This window comes from Megalobrama amblycephala, linkage group LG19 (assembly GCF_018812025.1).
Source record: "Megalobrama amblycephala isolate DHTTF-2021 linkage group LG19, ASM1881202v1, whole genome shotgun sequence".
NCBI lineage: Eukaryota > Metazoa > Chordata > Actinopteri > Cypriniformes > Xenocyprididae > Megalobrama > Megalobrama amblycephala.
The window spans coordinates 6,371,428-6,394,138 of NC_063062.1; the positions used below are offsets into that span (position 1 = coordinate 6,371,428).

Below are 22,711 nucleotides of genomic sequence, written 5' to 3' on the forward strand. Positions count from 1 at the left end.
CGCAATCATGTGAGACGCTTTGGGAGGGAATTAAACCGAATCATTCTGATGGCAGACTTTCTGCATTTCAGAACAACTAAAACAACATTTGAGATGCTGTGCAATGTGATTAGTCAGTCCAGTTATCCAAATACATCCTCTGTTGATGCAAAGTCACACGAGTTTTTTGTTGCAGAATTTATTTGATAAATGTGTTTCCATCACATTCTTCTTATCGGATATATAATTATCCGACTCAATTGAGCACATAAGTTTTTTATGCGCATTTTTAAAATTTATGTGTATCCACCATCCAGCATTTTTTTATGCGATATCCCAAAATGCGCATAAAAATGGGTGGATGGAAACATGGCTAGTGAATAGATGAGTCCAGATGACTTGGAATATAGCACACAAGTCATATGGACTCTTTTATAGTGTAATTTTTTCTTGATTTTTTATGAACTGTCTGAAGAGTCTTCAAATATCTAATAATGTATTTCATAGATGCTGCTCATATGGGTTTGGAATACATGGAAGTGAGCAAATGACCAAATTTTCATTGTTTGATGAGTCCACAATACAAGAATCAGAACATGAGAAAATGTTCTTCAGCTGAAAGTCCAATTGTAACTTTTTAATACAGATCTGCATGACTATTACTCAAGTTTTACTGCCCCGGCTCGCTTTCACAGAACTCTCTCACACGCTCACATTCCCCAGACACTGAGAACATGGAAAAGCACTAGTCAGCATTGAGAGAGCTGAAGCTGAGTGGTAACACTATTCCCCTCTTCCTGTTTTTCTGCTCTAGTTACATTTGAGCTAGAGCTTTAGACCAGGCCGAGGGGATGTGACGTATACAGCAGTATGAGAGCCCACCTTGTTGTTCCGGTACAGCATGCTGCCTAACAGGCATTCATCCCTGTTGCTGAAGCCGACTTCTCCGAGATGATTATTCCTACGGCAGCAGGCCTCGGGCACCACTTCACCGGGGTTTATGAACCTAAAGATGCTGTCCTCGAAGTCTTCGGGACTGTTCACTCCACAGCAGTCAAACTAGAGGGATGCACAGACGAGTTAAGATGAACGGGTGTCGATGAACAGGTACCTAAGTTTGGTAAATGCTGATCTACAGTAGTTTAGGGAACAAAAACGAGACATACTGTGTTCATAATGGCGTTCCACGTTGATGTGAAGACATCGGTGTTGTTGTAGCCTTGGTAGTGCCTCTTCAGTTCCTTAGTAAAGTATTCTCTGGTCAGCTGTACACACATACACCAATAAAAAAATATTAGAGATATTAGCAGCACACCGACACTGAAAACATAAATCCGTCTCAACATGATGGACACGGTCACTCACATGTTCCCGGAAGACGAAGGCGAGAATGGCTGCCGCCAACTCTGCCAGGAATATAATGAGGATCAGCATGAAGAACTGCAGAGAGAGGAGGATTTTGTCACACAGTCAGTGTTTGGGTCTGACAACCGTATTCACAGCTAACAAAAATTAGCAGATTTCATCCAAATGGGTTTTTTAAGGTCTGGACAGCCAAAAAACAGCAGACTGACAGTTGAAGGAGGTGGTTTGAATAAGATTTGCTAAATCGTGCATATGATTTACTATTTCGCTCCCTCAATTTGCTAAATTGTGTGCATGATTTACTATTTCCTTCCCTCCATTTGCTAAATCGTGCATAGATTCTTTGATATCACGATATTACTTTGGTCACTGTCGCTTTAAGGTTAGTGATAAGAGAATATGGGCTTGACTCCCGTTGCATGTTCATACAGACAGTTTTTGAGTTGCTGTTTGAACGGGACATTAAATGAGGTTGTCAATCCCAAAAACTGAAAGTGTGAACTTAGCCTAACTGAAGATGAATGTGTTTAGCAGTATAAAACAGGACTGGCAACCGGATTCTGCTACTGTATTTCAACCTGCAGTAAGTGGCACCAACTTTACTGGTTACGTGTTTTTGAAACATTATGTACTGTGACTTACAAAAAGCAGCAGACACTTGTTTTCTCGTATGGCTCCGCAGCAGCCCAGGAACCCCAGCAGGAAAAGCATGCCCCCCATGGCCAGGATGATGTAGACGCCTGTGAAGAGAAGGGGGTTGGCTGCCACTATCTCCCTAAAACCTGTGGGGTCCACCACTACCCACACCCCAACACCGAGGAGGAAGGAGCCGCCCAGCTGAGGAGATGGAGAGAGAAAGAAAAAACAGCCATTTAAGAGTACTACGGTCACGTTTGTGTCCTTTTTTACTACATAACACAAAAAACTGCTCATTTGCATGATAAGTAAAATTCCATTTTCATTAAACTTATTCAGTATATACACATAAAATAAGGAAAGTTTACTCAGGATAGACAAAAGGGCAAAGTAATACGGCAACATTTGTCACCATATGCAAATAGTTTGACCCATCAAAACATTTTAAGATTAACATTTAAAGGCAAAGTTCACACAAAAATTGTCATTATTTACTCACCCTCGTTTAGTTCTAAACCTGTACGATTTTTTTCTTCTGTGGAACGTTAAAGATATTTTGAAAAATGTCTCAAAATGTTTTTTTGTCCAATACAATGGAACAGTAACCAAAACTGTTTGGTTACCAACATTCTTCAAAAGTACCTTCTTTTGTGTTCCACAGAAGACAGAAAGTCATACAGGTTTGGAATGAGTAAATGGCAACAGTTTTATTGTGTGTGTGTGTGTGTGTGTGTGTGTGTGTGTGTGTGTGTGTGAAGCATCCCTTTAGCTTTAGGTAAACACTTAATAACTAATTCAATAAATAATGCTACAAATATTGATCCAGGCAATCTCAAATAAATCTTCATTGTGATTGGAGCAGTTAACATGGGGCCTCTTCACACACCCTTCACACTACAATCAATTCCCTACAAATTACAGGAAACAATTTGTTGAATTTCAGACATTCTGCATCTTCCCCACTTGCCAGCCAATTGTTATGGTGCTGTTTTTGGCCATAGTAGGCCTTTTCAAGGGGGCTTGAGCCTTTTCAAAGAGGGTTTTTTTATTTATTTTTTTTACCCAAAATAGTATGATTTCTAGTATATTTTTTACTTAATCGGCAACAACTGAAAAACCTTGTACAAGACTACAAATCTTATATAAGACTCAAAATAATGTAATTTCAAGATTTTGTAACATAAATATATTTTTTATTCATTTTAATTTTCAATTTAATTTTATTATTATTTTTAGTGCAACTAAAAGGGATAGTTCACCTAAAAATGAAAATGTTGTCATCATTTACTCACCCTCATGTTTTTCTAAACTTGTATGAGTTTTTTTCTAATGCTGAACACAAAAGAAGATATTTTGCAGAATGTCGGTAACCAGACAATTACGGAAGAGGATTAGGGCCAAACAATAATAAAAAAATACATTTCGAGAAAAAAGTCGAAATAAAATGTTGAGAATAAACTCGTTAAATTATGAGAAAAAAATCATTAAATTTCGAGAAAAAAGTCGAGATAAAATGTTGAGAATAAACATTAAATTACGAGAAAAAAGTTGTTAAATTACGAGAACAAATTCGTTAAATTACGAGAACAAATTTGTTAAATTATGAGAAAAATGTTGTTAAATTACGAATTTGTGACTTTTTTTCTCATAATTTAATGACTTTATTCTCAACATTTTATCTTGACTTTTTTCTCGAAATTTAACGACTTTTTTTCTCATAATTTAACGAATTTGTTCTCGTAATTTAACGACTTTTTTCTCGTAATTTAACGAGTTTATTCTCAACATTTTATCTCGACTTTTTTCTTGAAATTTACACTAGTTTTTTCTCGTAATTTAATGACTTTATTCTCAACATTTTATCTCAACTTTTTTCTCGAAATATAACGACTTTTTTCTCGTAATTTAACGAGTTTATTCTCAACATTTTATCTCGACTTTTTTCTTGAAATTTAACGCGTTTTTTCTCGTAATTTAATGAGTTTATTCTCAACATTTTATTTCGACCTTTTTTTCGAAATTTAATGATTTTTTTCTCTTAATTTAATGTTTATTCTCAACATTTTATCTCAACTTTTTTCTCGAAATGTAATGAGTTTTTTCTCGTAATTTAATGAGTTTATTCTCAACATTTTATCTCGACTTTTTTCTTGAAATTTAACAAGTTTTTTCTCGTAATTTAACGAGTTTATTCTCAACATTTTATCTCGACTTTTTTCTCGAAATTTAACGATTTTTTTCTCGTAATTTAACGAGTTTATTCTCAACATTTTATCTCGACTTTTTTCTCGAAATTTAACGACTTTTTTCTCGTAATTTAACGAGTTTATTCTCAACATTTTATCTCGTTTTTCTTGAATTTAACGACTTTTTTCTCGTAATTTAACGAGTTTATTCTCAACATTTTATCTCGACTATTTTCTTGAAATTTAACGATTTTTTTCTCTTAATTTAATGAGTTTATTCTCAACATTTTATTTTGACTTTTTTCTCGAAATTTAACAACTTTAATCTCAAGATGGTTTTATTTTTTTATTATTGCTTGGCCCTAATCCTCTTCCGTAGTTAATGGTAGCCATTGACTTCCATAGTATTTATTTTCCTACTATGGAAGTCAATGGCTACTACTAATGGCTACTAATGTCACCTATTCGATTACCAACATTCTTCATAATCTCTTCAGAAAAAAGAAGCTTATACAGGTTTGGAACAACTTGAGGTTGAGTAAATGATGACAGAATTTTATTTTTTGGGTGAACTATCCTTTTAAAGGTCAATTCACACACTGCAGTGACAGACGCCGACCAATGCAGACAATCACCAGGTTACAGTATGTCAAGTCTCAGACATTCCACGACCCGACAAATGCCAACTCAACATGTTCAAGCGCCGACCAACGGCAACAGATGCCGACAGGCAGCGGTAACACAGTCGGCACAAAATCAAAATTGATCCTATTTACTTTGTTAGTGCACTTTATTAGTCTTGTGGTGAACAATTCATCCATGCAAGCTGAGATTCACAAGAATTGTTTTTGTCTTTGTAATCTTTTATAAAAATCTGAAAATGTACTTCCTCTCTAAAATGGCCTTCCTTCATCAGTTTTGAATAGAACATCCTCTTCAACTGTCAGTCTGCTGCGAGCTTTTGACAGCGAACAGAACGGAACGCCCACTTTTCTAGATCCAATCAATTCCCAGCGGGAAAAAACAAGCCACGCCCTCTATTTTTCTAATTCAAAATTCTGTTTCATTTGGAAAATACACCACAATACTGAAGTAAAACTCAAAAAGGCCCTTTTGCTTTTTTTGTTATCATATTCACGTTCCATACTTTTTACATGATACCTATACATGATACACAATACTTTGGTATGTGTCCAGAAAAACATGTTTTGCCTTTGGTATTTGTTTTTTAGTGAATGCTTAAAACAGCTTAAAAAAAAAAAAATTCTACTAAGGACACAAAACAAAATACACTCTTATATTCAAGACACATTCTCTGAAAGCAATTTCCAATAATATCCACATTATATCCTCAAATCAAAAAACACTTTTTTATTTTTAACTGGAAAACAAATAATGATGATTGCTGATTCTTTTGCAGTGCAGGATTAATGATCCTAATAAACATGAAAAATTATTGTGCACCACAAATTGCTGAGTTGTTTGCACATTACTTGGTAAAGTGAACACAAAGGTTAACGTGCCACTGAGCAGAGAGAATACTAATGGGCTCTACTGCTGAAAATAAATCATTTTTGAGTAAACGGCTACTGAAAGTGAACGCTTCCAGGGAGGAGGGGGAAGGTGAACGGATAGAGGAGCACAAGGAGTTTTAACAGGCGAGTCAAAGACAGCCGAGTGGGGGCTGGGAAATGCTGCTGTTTCTTTTGCAGCTTCCCACAATCCTCTACCTGTCAAAGTGATACCCTTCCACCATCCCATTGCTCACAAACACACACACACAAATGAAGGCAGACACCAGACTGGTGATTAAGCAGCGTGTGTGTGTGTGTGTGTGTGTGGGTTTGTATGGTGGGTTTTAAGATAAGAGCCTCACACAAAAACATGTTCCTCAGTCTCTCTCTCCTGTGAGCCAAACCTGGAATTCCTTTCATGGATGGCATTAGCAATGTGTCTGTCAAGCGGAGTCCTGTCACAGCAGCTATTTCTGTCATAAACAGATTCAATAAACAGCTTGACAGTATCACTAAATAGATGTTTTAATAGTTTTTAGGGTTGAATAAATATGAGCAGCTGTTTTTAGCTCATTAAATGGATTTCAGAGAATTATATTAGCATTTATTTGAAAAAAACAAAAAACAAAAACAAGCTACTTTATTGTTGCCATTGAACATGTGTACATCACATTATTCTCGCTGTTGGGAGGTAATTAATTCAGTCAAACGAAATGAGTTCAAATCTTTCTCTGTCTGTGTCAATCCCACAGTGGGCATTTTTGTCGTCAACCTAGATAGATGATCAAAGAAGCACTTCCTGTCTCTTCCCCTATTTTGTTTTTAAATGTTTAAACAAGTAGTTGTTCTGCTATAAATCTGTGAATCATAACAGTGTGCAGGGTGAATGTTGGGGGAAATATATACATATAAAATATACACTTATGAAAAAGAAGCATACTTTTAAAAAGAGTACTTATAACGGATATAATATATCAAGCCACAAGCTGAATTTTCAGCATCATTACTCCAGTCTTCAGTGTCACATGATCCTTCAGAAATCATTCTAATATGCTGATTTGCTGCTCTTGAAAACAGCTGTGCTACTGAATTTTTTGTGGAAACCGTGATACATTTTTTTCAGGAATCTTTGATAGATAGAATGTTTTTATTTAAAATAGACATTTTGTGACATAAAAATCAATTTAATGCATCCTTTTTGAATAAAAGAATGTCTTTAAAAATAAAATTGACCCCAAACTTTTGAACAGTCAGAGCTCGAACATAAAAAAAACAATAGTCAGTCTTAATAGTCTGACTTTTTAAGCTTAAACTACACCTAAAAAAATAATGTCTCAACAAAATAAATTAATGCAACAGTTTGCAACAACAACTTACAGTGCAACTCAAGTTGGGTTGAAAATGGACAAACCCAGTGGTTGGGTTAAATGCTTGCTGGGCAGTTTTATTTAACTCAACTATTGTTTAATAATTACTATATGGCTGGCTTAAAATGAACCCAAAATAGGTAGGAAATTAAAAATCAGACACATAATTACTAGAGGCAATAATAATAATCAAAAGGTGAACATTTATTAATAACCAATTTAATAAATGTTTATTGTTTAATTATTATTCATTAAACGTATTAAACATATTAATAAATGTTAGTTTCAAACATACTTTGGGTTCATTTTAACCAAGCAATACAGTAATTTTTAAACAATAGTTGAGTTAAATAATACTACCCAGCTGTGTTTGTCCATTTTCAACCCAACTTGTGTTGTTTTTAGAGTGTACATTCAACCAACAAGCTGCATTGAGTTAGAGGAACTTAATAATTTGTAGCATAAACACAAGTGTTTAAGTTGATTACTCAAACAAATTGTAGTTGTGGCCCTGGAACCAATTAATCTTATCCATTTCAGTCAAATCAACACATGCTAACATAACTCATTTAACATGTATATTTAATGAACAAGTAAGATATTATTTGTCACTGGCATTAGCGCAGTCATTGCTTATAGAGTCAATAGTGTTTACCTTCATGTACTCTTCAGCACAATGGTAACCACAAAAACTTCAACATTACAGAAACTGTTTTAATTGTATTAAACACTAACAGGTCTTTCCCTCCACTAAAAAAACACATAAAATAACACTTAATTTCAACATTTATTCTCCAGTCCTATGTAAAGCATGCTGGGAATTAGAAATCCACTGCCTAATTTACGAAATTATCAAGACAATTTCATTATGTTACTACAACTTAATTTTTTAAAAAGGCAATTATCGCAGAAATTTGAGTTTAAATTACAGATGTAATGATCAACTTAACATAACTCAACAAAAATAATGTTTACAACTTAAAACATACAATTAAAACAATAAATTAGAATTTTTAACTTGCAACCATGCATTTATTTAAGTTGTGTTAATAGGTCCCCTGAATTACTTTTTAGAGTGTAATTGGCCATCTTGGTAACACTCACAAGCACTTACTGGTCTAGAAAATGTGCATTCTAGAGAAAAGAAACATCAAAAAGGTGACAGGCTGTTTCACTTGAGTTCCATTCTTTTTTCACATTCATTTTTCTATGAGTAGTCTGTCTCTTTCCCTTTATACTTCTCTGGTAGATCAAGTGAGAAGTGTATGTCAAAGGCAGGCAGATAAATACTCACAAAAATAAGGAAGTTGAAGACAAACATGAGGTACTTGATGCAGCTGAGGCAGTCTCCTTCCATGCTCGTCCCCCGCGCTGAAGCCTCCCCGAGCCCCTTGGAAGAAAAACAAACATAGCGTCATCTCTGAACTTAATCAGAAACATTCACAATCGAGCCTTTCATCTACATATTGACACTCGGCACACAAACATTCGTACGAAAGCGCTCTCTTAAAACTTAAAAGGTTCACAGTTTTTATTGCACTGAAAGAAGAAATATTAGCATGAAAAGGGGCTTTTCAACAAAATCCTGTTTTTAAAGTGCATTCAAACAAAATAAATTCAAGGTTCCCATGTGCATACTAAAATGGCCATACTTTTTTTTTAAAGGCACAGCCTCCCTTTTAGTGTAATTAATGATGAGAGGCTCTTGTGTTTCAGCAGACCATCCCTCTACCTGAAAAAGCACTCTCTAGGATGAAGGCCTATTACGGCGCCACTTTCCTTAAATGAAACAGGGCCTTTTTCATTAGTTCTAGGAGAGTGCTAACAGCCAGCACTAGCAGAAATACCCTACCATTACTCAGACAGCACAGAGAGGGTGCATTACATGAGGGTGTCATCCTTAAATATATGTTTGAGCACAACCTTATCTCGATGTGCAGCGCTAATAACACAAGTCTTACGGCAAACAACAATACATGATGGATCACAAGTATTATTAACAGATATAGTAATCATAGCAGTGAGAAATCTGTGGAGGAGAAAGGCTGGGAAAAATCACTTGTGCGTTGACTTGGAGCCAGAAATAGAATGTGGCTTGATGACAAGTACACTAACCATGACCTTTCTTTTTGTTTAGTTTTTTCCCCTTCCTTCATGTTTTCTTTGTATTTTCCTATCTTGTCAGATGCAATCCTGTTATGTTTTGGCGGCAAGTCTCAAAAGACTTTTTTTGGCTCACCCTGTGTTGTTTTTTGGCTCACCCAGTATCACCCAAAGTGGTTTCTGAGTGCTCTACAGATCTTTATTGAGGAGATGGGTCTATGTCTGCCAAAAATGGTCATCTAGAGCAGGTGATTAGATTCAAATTGGTGATTAGAGGGGAATCTGAGAAAAAATTTGAGAGAAATATACGTTTTTACAAATATATATATACATACTTGTCAGGTTTATGTTTGGTTTAATTGTCTTTTTGTTTCTGTTTCTTGTGCTTCATTGCAGTATAGTTTATTTGTTTACTTATGAGGTCCTTGTTTATTACTATGGTTACCTATGATTTACACCTGTGTCTTGTTTAATTGTTTAAGTGTTTTTAGTTGTCTTTTGTCTTAGTGTGACTATACTACTTAATTTGTTCCCTCGATTTGCTAAATCATGCACACAATTTACTTTTTCGTTTCCCTTGATTCGCTAAAACGTGTGCACGATTTACTATTTAATTCCATCGATTCACTAAATCATGCACACAATTGACTAATTCATTCCCTCGATTTGCTAAACTGTGCACGCAATTTACTATATAGTTCCCTCGTTTTGCTAAATCGTGTGCGCGATTTACTATATAGTACCCTTGATTTGCTAAATCGTGTGCACGATTTACTAATTTGTTGCCTCGATTTGCTAAATTGTGCGCACAATTTACTAATTCGTTCCCTCGAATTGCTAAACCGTGTGCACGATTTACTATTTGTTGCCTCGATTTGCTAAATTGTGCGCACAATTGACTATTTTGTTGCCTCAATTTGCTAAATCGTGTGCACAATTTACTAATTTGTTCCTGATTTGCTAAACGGTGAGCACGATTTACTAATTTGTTGCCCTGATTTGCAAAATTGTGCACACAATTTACTATTTCGTTGCCTCGATTTGCTAAATCGTGCACACAATTTACTAATTCTTTCCCTCGATTTGCTAAATTGTGTGCACGATTTACTAATTCGTTCCCGATTTGCTAAACCGTGTGCACGATTTACTAATTTGTTGCCTTGATTTGCTAAATTGTGCCCACAATTTACTAATTCGTTCCCGATTTGCTAAATCGTGCACACAATTTACTAATTCTTTCCCTCGATTTGCTAAATTGTGTGCACAATTTACTAATTCGTTCCCTCGATTTGCTAAACCGTGTGCACAATTGACTATTTTGTTGCCTCGATTTGCTAAATTGTGCCCACAATTTACTAATTTGTTCCCTCGATTTGCTAAATCGTGCATGAAATTTACTAATTAGTTTCCTCGATTTGCTAAATTGTGTGCACGATTTACTAATTTGTTCCCTCGATTCGCTAAATTGTACGCACAATTTACTAATTAGTTGCCTCGATTTGCTAAATCGTGCACATGATTTACTAATTCGTTCCCGATTTGCTAAATCGTGAGCGTGATTTACTAATTCGTTCCCTCGATTTGCTAAATTGAGCGCACAATTTACTAATTCGTTCCCTCGATTTGCTAAACCGTGTGCACAGTTTACTAATTTGTTGCCTTGGTTTGCTAAATTGTGTGCACAATTTACCATTTCGTTGCCTCGATTTGCTAAATTGAGCGCACAATTTACTAATTCGTTCCCTCGATTTGTCAAATATTGTGCATGATTTATTATTTCGTTCCCGATTTGCTAAATTGTGCACATGATTTACTAATTCGTTCCCTACATACAGTTAAAATAGGTCTTCAAACATTAAAAAATACATAGCTGTCATTGTATTTTGGGGTCCTTAGCATCAAATATTTAAAAAAAAAAAACCCTGATCTAGAGATGATTCTAGAATGATTTTTGTCTTGCAATCCTTCACTGGCCAACTAAATACACAAAGCTGCAGCTTGTGTTTAATGGTTTCTTTCAATTAAACTGAGGGCCCTAGTATTAAACGTGTCAGAAAAGTGCTTATAGCACCCTGAGGGCAATTAGTGTTTTAATTACCCTCATTCTTAATAAAGGCCAAACCAGGGTTTTAATTAGGGTTTGCATAGATTAAACCTTTCATTAGTAGCATCTGATGACCCCTCTTGAATAATTTGATATGTTCTTTGCAGGTCGGCACAACCATTAGCAGCTGGACGTGGAAGCGTGGGCCGAGAACGGCATAAAAGCTTTAAAAATGTGGGTCTGCAAAATTTGGATCCACATCTAAGAAGCCGTTTTTCTGGTCATGTGTAAAAACTTGCTTGCTGAGTGTGAGAGCCCAACACACTCCCAGTTGGAGCGCACTGGTGTAAAGCATCTTGGATCCCAGTATAAATCAAACTGCCTGCGGATCGGGGCTGACTCGGGAGAAAGTGCAGAATAAACAGGGAATTTTCCCAAGACTCCCACAGCACTGCAGTCATCATCAATCAAACATACATAGCTACATATAACAGGAAGGTCCGCAGTGAAACTACATGCTTGTTGCAGCACATTTAAGTCCAAAGAGCTTCAGTGGTGATACACACAAAACCAACAACATGATCAAGACTGATTTGAGTTCAGCTCATTATCCCAAAGCCTGGGGTCTCTGATTATGAGACCAAAAGCACAGTGTGGCTGTTTAGGTTACAAGAATCATCTTTGTAGTCTCTCTCACACAGGGAACACAGAAACACATCCATCAAATGTGCAGAAATATCTAAAGCAAAGCAAAAGTGCACAAGGCCAGATCAACAGCATGTGTGTATATGAAAAGAGACAGTTTCTTGTTCTCTCATAGACATTAGTTTACACGTACACAGTCAACATCCACAGAAAGAAACAAACATACCCTACCCCCAGTTTCACATGACAGTAAGCCCATACAACACTCTTCATGTGATACACTCACTGCTATACAACCGCTAACATTACAAAATCTTCTATTTTAGTTTTACTGACCTACAATCTAGAGCAAAAATAATTCCCGTTAATAACATTCCCCAATTGCATAATGACTTTTTCAGACTGCGAAAAACCGCAGACATACCAGCTCAAATTAACAGCAAAAAATGTGAATAAGAAGCTAACATTTGGATGGGAAATTTTCCATAAATGTGTTTCAGATTCACAACCTTAATAATGATGCCTTCACTGCAGGGTTTCTATCCAGGAAATGTGGTAGTTACAGTAATGATTCACAAGTAGAGGTCAATTGTGAGGCGCTCATTAGTGCAATTGTTTTCCATCTGTGTAAACTTTGCATTTCTGGAATACAGAGATTTAATGCTTATGCAAATCAGTTTATGTGCATTAAGAACATTTTTGTTTTCATTCTGTGCAAACTTTGCATTTCTGCAATACAGAGATTGAATACTTATGCAAACCAGTTGTTCTATTCCTGCCAAGAATATTTTCTAAAATAAAACAATGGTACATTACAATACTTTCAAGGTTTAATATTTAAATACACACTGCCTGGCCAATAAAAAAGTCGCTGTTTGGATTTAAATAGGAAAATAGTTAAGAGTCTATGATATGATCATTATTGCAGTGATTAATATGTTTCTAGCATTTTATATGTTTGGCACCAGTTATTCTAACCCTAACTGTTGGAGTGTGTAGCTTTTCATTTCTTAAATAACCATATATGAAGACACATCATGGCCATATTCCAGGATGACAAAGCCAAGATTCATCAGGCTCAAATTGTGAAAGAATGGTTGGGAGGGAGCATGAAGAATCATCTTCACACATGAATTCAGACCTTAAATTCATTGAAAGTTTTTGGGATGTGCTGGAGGAGACTTTATAGAGTGCTTGACTCTTGCATTGTCAATACAAGATCTTGACCAAAATTGATGCACCTCTAGATGGAAATAAATGTGATTTCCATCAAGAGGTGCATCAATATTTGGTACAAAATATGGCCATGAATTCTACATGGTTGTTTAAAGGTGCCCTAGAATCAAAAATTTAATTTACCTTGGCATAGTTGAATAACAAGAGTTCAGTACATGGAAATGACTTACAGTGAGTCTCTAACTCCTTCTTATTTAAATCTCATTTGTTTAAAAGACCTCGGAAGAACAGGCGAATCTCAACATAACACAGACTGTTACGTAACAGTCGGGATCATTAATATGTACGCCCCCAATATTTGCATATGTCAGCTCATGTTCAAGGCATTACACAAGGGCAGCCAGTATTAACGTCTGGATCTGTGCACAGCTGAATCATCAGACTAGGTAAGCAAGCAAGGACAACAGTGAAAAATGGCAGATGGAGCGATAACTGACATGATCCATGATTACATGATATTTTTAGTGATATTTGTAAATTGTCTTTCTAAATGTTTTGTTAGCATGTTGCTAATGTACTGTTAAATGTGGTTAAAGTTACCATCGTTTATTACTGTATTCACGGAGACAAGAGCCGTCGCTATTTTCATTTTTAAAACTTTTGCAGTCTGTATAATTCATAAACACAACTTCATTCTTTATAAATCTCTCCAACAGTGTGTAATGTTAGCTTTAGCCACGGAGCACCATCAAACTCATTCAGAATCAAATGTAAAAATCCAAATAAATACCATACTTACGCGATTAGACATGCTGCAAGATAAACACTTTGTAAAGATCCATTTTGAGGGTTATATTAGCTGTGTGAACTTTGTTTATGCTGTTTAAGGCAAGCACGAGCTCTGAGGGAGGGGAGCACGAGAATTTAAAGAGGCTGCAGCCTGAATCGGCGCATATTTAATGATGCCCCGAAATAGGCAGTTAAAATAATGAATTTAAAAAAATCTATGGGGTATTTTGAGCTGAAACTTCACAGACACATTCAGGGGACACCTTAGACTTATATTACATCTTTTACAACACGTTCTACGGCACCTTTAAGAAATGAAAAGCTTCACACTCCATCATTTAGGGTTAGAAGAACTGTTCCCAAACATATAACAAGCTAGAAACATAATAATCACTGCAATAATGATTCAGTCATAGACTAAGTATTTCCCTATTTAAATCCAAACAGTGACTTTTTTTTGGGCTGGGCAGTGTATATTTAATATATATATTTACAATTCAAATAATTAAAAAAATGTACATACACAAAGCAGCACTGGCTTATAAACACCACATTATTAGGCTTTATATGGAATGTAGGGCAAAAAGAAAATGCCATTTTCTGAAGAGAGTTAGTTGTTTTCAGAGATACATTCATATAAAGCCACTCACCCACACACAAATAAAAACTCCTCTGAATCTGCATGAAACACGTGAATTAACTATTTCAATGTCAAAAAATTGTGAATTTTGCCAAAATCCCTATAAGAGTTATTTCACTCGGTGGCCGTCTCAGGCATGCAAGTGCAGCTCTTATCTCTTTGAATAGAGAAACATCAAATTCTCCAAAGCAGTTTGCCAAGCCTTCAATTAAGTTTCATATTTAAAATCACCAATGAAATCTGACAACAACTGCCTCATAAATTTTGTTTCTAACTGCTCGAATTATGACAAAAAACACCATTTTCCAGGCTGGATCGAGCATGCGCAGTCCAAAGTGTGCATCACTATAGGAAGCGAACATCTAACTGTTTCTACAGGAACCAGAGCTTCTAACGGCCGCTGCAGTGACACGATTGGCTTATTAATAAGCAAGACTTATTCTGCCATATTGCATGTTGCACTTTCTCCCATTCATAATAATATAAGTGCACCATCTTTCTATACTATATAAAGTCTTCGATTTTGCCAAATTTGCAGGTATGGGCCAGTAATCCTAGCAATGGTCTAGAAACTAGAGACCTTGCATCGTTGCTGAGAGTTCTGCAAAGGTAATTACCACTCACATATCCTTCAGAAAAAGAAAAAAAAAATCACTTATTCTCTTTTAGGTGTTCTTTTTAAAAAACATACTTTTTTAAACAACTTGATTAATCCACTGTCTGCTTTAGTCATACTTACCCTGCTAACTGGGACAAGATCATTAGCTCAAGGACAAGGACACTGTGTGCTGGTCAGCCTTCCCCCATCAGCCATGAGCTTGCATACATAAAGAGCAATACAGCATAAAACACAGGATTCACAAGAACACTGAACTTCTTCACCCTGAATGAATAAGATGACTCCTAATTGTTCTATTCAATGCACAGCTTGAACAGCTAGTCACAAATACACTATGTCTATGTGAGTGTGTGTGTACATCAATAGTGCACCATTTGAGGGAATTTAGCAAATCTAATTTTCCACATAGGCATTTTTATAATACATGCAGAACTGGAAAACATGCTAGCTGGGACTGAATGCAGTGCCGGGGAAGGGGTATGACAGCATGGTCAACCCAGCAGGCATATATAGTACCATAATGAACCTCCAATTAGGGCAAATAAGTCACATGCTTCTCAGCTTTGAAGTCTGCAAAAGCCAATATGTTTATGAAGAGAGCAGTTACCTCACATATATAAGGGGACATGGTAATGACTAACTGCCATATTCAGCTATATAATTAATGAAAACTGTAGTTTATAATGCGCCTAAAGCTTTTAGTGGGTCATCAGTGATCATTTGGATAGGACAAGTGATAATAACCAATGGATTTCTTGTCCTTTGAAGGAGAATTTTAATGTTGAATTGGGCACAAAAGGCCTGCAGCGCCAAAGCTCATTCACCAGACCAGCTGACTCATAAACAATGACCTGATTTAGATTTAGAGAGAGCCTCCAGTAAAACAGAAATATGACTTTTTGATGAGATTCAGAAAAACAGCACAACCGGCAGTGTATTGTTACTTTTATACAAAAAATTAAATAAAAAGAAGTAGTTAATATTGCGTAAGTTAAATTTTAAGCACAATATTGCCAGGTACTTGGTTTTTGCTCAGCCAACGCAAATCCAAACAAAGCACCTCCAAGCAACACACAGTTCCTGAATGAATTGGCTGAATGAATGATTCAATGACTCACTCATAACGAGTGAGTGGCTGCTTCTAAAATTGCATACTCTCTAAGTAGGTCATTTGAGTTGTTTCACTGTCATTCACTGTCGTTCTACCATGGCCACATGGGATAGTAAACTGTTCATTTGATGCACACTTTAGAATCTCGCCAAAAGTAGTTGGTTATCCGCATACCTACAGTTTTATGAATACTGTGATTTTGGACATACTACTCTTTTCACATAAGCCCTAATATTTTTCACCCACTACACTGAAGGAAAGTATGCGATTTGAATGCAGCCTGTCACCCATTTAGTTTCTGAACTACTCAGCTTTTTTTTTAACTAATTATTGAATGAATGAATTAGGGGTGTTGCGATATACTGGTATTAAGCATAATCGTGATATTAAAAATTGAAATATCGCTATCGTATTAATTAGGGGTGTCGCAATATAGTGGTATTGATGATAATTGTGATATTTAAAATGAATAGTACACATATGATAATACAACGTGCAAATAATCCAGCGCCAATATCTGGCACTATTGAACCTTAAAGGGTTAGTACACCCAAAAATGAAATTTCTGTCATTAATTACTCATCGTCATTTGGTTCCACACCCGCAAGACCTCCATTCATCTTCGTAACAATTAAGATATTTTTGATGAAATCCGTGAGGTTTTTATCCCCCATAGAAAGCAATGAAATTACCTCATTCAAGGTTCAGAGAAGTAGTCAAGACATAGTTAAAATAGTCAAAGTGACTGCAGTGGTTCATCCTTAATGTTATGAAGCGACGAGAATACTTTTTGTGCGCAAAAACAAAACAAAAATAACTACTTTATTCAACAATTTGTCCTCTTCCCTGTCAGTCTAAATAAAGTCATTATTTTTGCGCACAAAAAGTATTCTCGTCGCTTCATAAAATTAAGGTTGAACCACTGCAGTCGCATGGACTATTTTAAATATGTCTTTAATACCTTTCAAGACACTCTACCTCTCTTTATGTTTCATTTACACTTGACACTGGAGGGTGCCCTCATGCAGAAAGTCCACAAGTGAGACTCATAGGAGTAATAAAACTTATGACATTCCAGGAAATCGCTAATATGGGCAAAGACATCCAGCTATTGCTGTAGTAGCTGAATAAAATGCAGATATATTTTGACTGATTAAATATGAAGAGAATTAACACACCATTGTGACAGTATATGGTTTATCTGTGTTCACCAAGCCATATAAAATTCACCTATACTAAATGCAATGTGCAGAAAGAGTCAATGAACAATTCCCACCAATATAGCTAAGTGTGAAAAGTCCCTGTGCTGTTAGACTGATTCAAGACTGTTTTATAACAATAATTATTATTCCAGTGAACTACATTTACAGTAATACTGGTTATTGAACATCTCATGTGAGATTGTGTGTAATAAGCTTTCTGAAATGTTCTGTAGTGAGAAATGGAGTTCATTACAGAGATCATTGTTAAGAAGCAGGTGCAGGTTTCAGATGAATAAAGCCACTTCATCTTTGTCAGTAGGTCAGTGAATGCTGCATTCAACGAGGAGAGAAACCCAGTGGACTTGGGAAATGGTCAGTGCCGGCCAAGTGAAGAAAATTAAATAGGAAATCTATAGAAAATTGCCAACCAGCAACTTCCTCTATGAGTTATGAAGGCCCAGCAATTCAATATAACGAATTTACTACTCAAATGCTGAATGAGGTCGATACAAAACGTAACTTCACATACATACTAAATGAGAAAAATTCTTTGTTGTTAAATATAAAAACACGGTTTAAATGCTTCTGTAATCCAGAGTTATTAATCCAATATGGAGGAAGATCATTATCTCAGCAAGATCGATAAGACATTGATCTGTTGAAGTCCTTGTCCTTTGTCTTCAGAGCCTCTTTCTGTCTTTCAACAGTGTGGATTCCTCATCCCACAGTGATCACATCAACACTAGTTCATTAGTACAACAGGGATTTCCCATGGCACTGGACTTTCCCTTTTTATTAAATTAAACAAGTCACTTGTACCGTGAAATTGGCTATTTAGCTAACACTTTCTTACGATTTCTTGTTTAAATCTGCCAAGTTGTGTACTTTTAAAATGTTTATTTTTTGTTCTTACACGCATTACCCTTTAAGTATAACGTCATATTTTTGGTCTTGAAAGGGAAGTTGCACAATCATTCGCTTAGTAAATCAAAAACATCCCACAGTGCATAAGAATCTGACATAAGCTCAATAATGAATGTCCAAAAGTGAATGAATTTCCTTTTAGGGAATGTTCCCAGGAACTTTAAACCTCAGAATCTCAAATAAAATGGAAGACATAATTTTCCACAGTTAAAATCACATTACAATGGATCTCTGTCTTCATCAACCGGCTAAAGAAACAGTATGTTTACTGGCACAGGAATAGAGAACATTTCACTGACTGCCAAGTTTGGTGACATGAACAAAAGCAATTGATAGTGGCGAAAAAAGTTGATTTTAACGACATGCAAATGAGCAGCAATGTGTGGGAATGCAGACAGTGATTTGCCACATTACACCACAACCAATTATAAACGGCTACCAGCAACCAACAGTACAGACTTGAGGACTTCCAGCTATTTAATCGCTGTTAGTGTGAAAGGGTACCCGTGATTTAGTGTAGGTCAGTTTGTTTCCTACAAACATTGACGGTCAAGCTGATCTGACCTAGAGAGTAAGGTTGGTATTAGTGCTGAAGTGTTATGTGAAGGGAGAAACACATATGGACAGTTTGACCACAAACACCGTGTTTGGAATGTCAACACAAAATAATCAAAAGTCCACAAGATTTCCTACAGGGCAAATATCTTCTCCCCTCCTTCTCACCTCTTTTCAAACATCACACAAACTCAAGAACGTAAAGTTCAAACAGTCAACTCCCCCACACGTGAGCTCTAAAGTTCATGTCTTACATCTTGGCTGATTTTGGAAGCAGGGAATATGTGTATTTTTGCCACAAAGCTAAAGAGAGAGAAATATCCCAAATATGTTCTAAGAACATTTTTTTAAATGTTCCCATTAAATTATAAAAAAGTTATCTGTGAATGTTTGCTGAAATGTTCAAAACATCCATTTTTTGAACAATGTTAAAAATGTGTTTTCTTGGTTATACAAATGTTAAAAGGGACCTAAAATGCCCCTTTTACAAGATGTAATATAAGTCTCTGGTGTCCCAAGAATGTGTCTGTGAAGTTTCAGCTCAAAATACCCCACAGATCATTTATTATAGCTTGTCAAATTTGCCCCATTTTGGTGTGAGCAAAAACATGTCATTTTTGTGTGTCCCTTTAAACGCAAATGAGCTGCTGCTCCCAGCCCCCTTTCCAGAGCTTTAACAGCTTGTGCTTCAGTTGCTCAACAACAACAAAGCTGGAGAATCTCACGCAGACAAAATGAGGATTGTCAGTAACGGTGTTCAGCCTTACATTGTTCAAACCGGAGTCGACACTGATGGAGAGACTCAGGAAGAAGTTACAACTTTTAGAATGAAACTGGACGTTTCTGAATGGTTAGTGGATAAATTTATGTAGTTGCTGTGGAGTTGATTCAACTCATCCACTAGCATGTGCCGTCATGTTCATCTTTTTTGCAAATCCAGCGTTGAATTGACCCTCGTTTGTGAAGCAATCTGGTGTAAAATGACGGCATGATAACAACACTCTACTACAACAACTCTTCCTCTTCTCTAAAGCAGCCCAACATGGCCTCATCCCCTTTGTTGTGTGTTCTCGGGGGTGGGGTTTATGTAAATTTTAAGGTTAGTGATGTCACTAACCCAGGAAGAAGCTCGTTATAGTCCCTAGTAGCCGTTTATTGTAGTCCTTAAAAAGTGATTTCTGTAAAAGAAAATATCTCCCTTTGCATTGAACTTTGAGCGTTGTAACTTTGCAGATGTTGTTTATGCTCTAACAGCAACATTACACACTAACTAAAGCTAAAAAAGTGAAATCATAATCAACCACCCCTTTAATGGAATATTCCATTTTATCATTTTGCAAACATTTTGCAAATGTTACTTTTGAATGTTCTCTAAACATTCTAAAACAAGCAGTAACATTTAAAATGTTAGATGTACGTCCAACTAAAACATTTTAGAAAAGAAAAAAAAATGTTCCATGAACAATGAATAATGTTTTTGTGCTAATGTTTTGAAAACATTAAAGACCAGATCATTCTGAATGAACATTCAATTAACGTTACTGGAAGAGTGTTTGTTCATAACTTAGAAAGAACCTTGACTGAAAGTTCTGAGAAAATTCCCTGTTAGCTGCAACATAAATCTGAATAAATATGACCTCAAACAAGGAGGGATTTCAACACAGTTTTATGATAGATTCCCCAGTCTAGGTTAAAATGGTGGGGGTTGAGATAAGTGGACAGCCCTTTGTTTCTAGACGGGTGTCTGGCGTACCCACTTAACACCAGTTCCTGTCAGAGCAAACACGGAAAGCAGCAGCCTTGTGCAGATGGAGCACAGCTTGGACTAGCATTTGTCTAATGAGTGATCACTCACAGGCCTGTCAAACATGCCATCTGGAGGAGGACCTCTGGTCTGCCGTGAAATATGGAGTTTGTTGACGCTTCGTGTTGAATCAGTCCCTAAGTGCATATGTTTGGTGATGACAGCCATAAACATAATTGCAGACAGAAGATGACAGTGATATAGTTATTAGAAAATATAGAGGAATTTAGTCTTGGTATGCATTACGGTTTGGAGTATGGAAATGTACAATTACTCTATTAGGAGGAAGCATTCCTTTAAGAAGCATTACATTTTTTGAAGCATTTGTGCCACAATAAACATATTAACTCAAATCATGTGCTTCTCCAGTGACAAAGAGCTCACAGAAAAGACTGTTCATTTATCTATCAGACTTACTGTATAATGAAAGATGTCCTTAATAGGAAAACGCTCCCAGAATCGCCAGGGTACACTCATTACACACCAAAAAGGGTAAAAATGTCTTGTTCGGTTCTTAATCCACTGACCTCATCCAAGCAATGTGGGGGAAGACGGGGCAAGATATAAACTCCACATTTAAAGGGGTCCTTGATTATGATTTCACTTTTTTAACTTTAGTTAGTGTGTAATGTTGCTCTTTGAGCATAAACAACATCTGCAAAGTTACGACGCTCAAAGTTCAATGCAAAGAGAGATATTTTCATTTACAACAGAAATCTGTAAAAATTCTTTTACAAGAAATCACTTTTTAAGGTCTACAACAAGCGGCTGGTAGAGACTCCATCAAGATTCTTCATGGGTTGGTGACATCACAAACCCCAAAATTTACATAAACCCCGCCCCCGAGAACACGCAACAAAGGGGTGAGGCCATGTTGGTGTCCGACTTCGGTTTGGACAATGTAAGGCTGAACACCGCTACTGACAATCCTCATCTTGGCTGCGTGAGATTCTCCAGCTTTGTTGTTGTTGAGCAACCGAAGCGCAAACTGTTAAAGCTCCGCCCTCTTCTGCAAAGGGGGCGGGAGCAGCAGCTCATTTGCATTTAAAGGGACATGGGTGTGTTTTTGCTCACACCCAAATGGGGCAAATTTTAGCTGTAATAAATGATCTGTGGGGTATTTTAAGCTGGAACTTCACAGACACATTCTGGGGACACCAGAGACTTATATTACATCTTGTAAAAGTGGCATTATAGGTCCTCTTTAAATATATAAACACTTATAACAGGCTAACCATAGTGAATCAGCAGGGTAAGACAAAACAAGTTCTGGAAGAAGGATTGATAATGTATTGACTCATTATTAAAATTTTGTTAATTTCGTACAAAAAAAGTTACATAGTGTACCTTTAAGAAAACGTCTTCTACAACTTCCCACTGCTTTTCACCTGATACATATGTCAGAGAATCATAAATGAACTGGAAATGAACAGAATTAAATGTGTTTTGAGCTCCTTCAGTATAATGTATAAAGGGAACAAGTCCCACATGATTAATGTGAAAATATTGATGCGCAAATTCAGAAATTACAGGCGCCATTACGCACCATCAGACTCTGTGTTTGAAGTGGCCACTTGAGAGATCCAATCTCCAGTAAGCATTGTTATAGATGGATGGCGTGCAGATGATTATTATGGAGAGTTACCATCTGTTATAAAGCACCATCAGTTTAACTTGAGAAACTGTGTTTGTGGCATCTACAAATGAGAGTAAGCACAGGATAGCTGATTTTCATTTCCATCTTTGGAGAGGCTTTCTTTACCAAAGCAACTTAAAAGGCACAAAGGGCACAAATAAAAGTCAAACCACAAATCTTCATCAACATTTTGCTTATTTGGCATTTGAGGGTCGGCTTTCATAGGGTGAACGGAGCGGTTGATGCATCTCTGTCAGCGAGACCTTTAACTTTGAGCACCGCGTATGTGTATTGCTGGTATGTGTGTAGAATTTTAATGCACTGAATTTTAATGCAAATCAGTTCCCCACAAAGACCGGCTCCCAGCCATGACAGAGAGAAATAATAGATGCTGCTTCAGTATAAGACAATCACCT

At 36.4% G+C, this 22,711-nt stretch overlaps 1 protein-coding gene across 1 annotated transcript in view; it reads right to left on the reverse strand.

The window, feature by feature from the left end:
• The window catches only part of tspan18b (tetraspanin 18b), a 28,178-nt gene that overhangs the window by 2,771 nt on the left and 2,696 nt on the right, over positions 1-22,711 (reverse strand). Inside the window, exons 2-6 of the mRNA XM_048168632.1 lie at positions 8,342-8,437; positions 1,987-2,181; positions 1,345-1,419; positions 1,146-1,244; positions 862-1,038 (exon numbers count right to left, since the gene is read on the reverse strand). Of these exons, the coding sequence (XP_048024589.1) occupies positions 862-1,038; positions 1,146-1,244; positions 1,345-1,419; positions 1,987-2,181; positions 8,342-8,437 (642 nt within the window). The remainder of the gene's footprint in view (positions 1-861; positions 1,039-1,145; positions 1,245-1,344; positions 1,420-1,986; positions 2,182-8,341; positions 8,438-22,711) is intronic.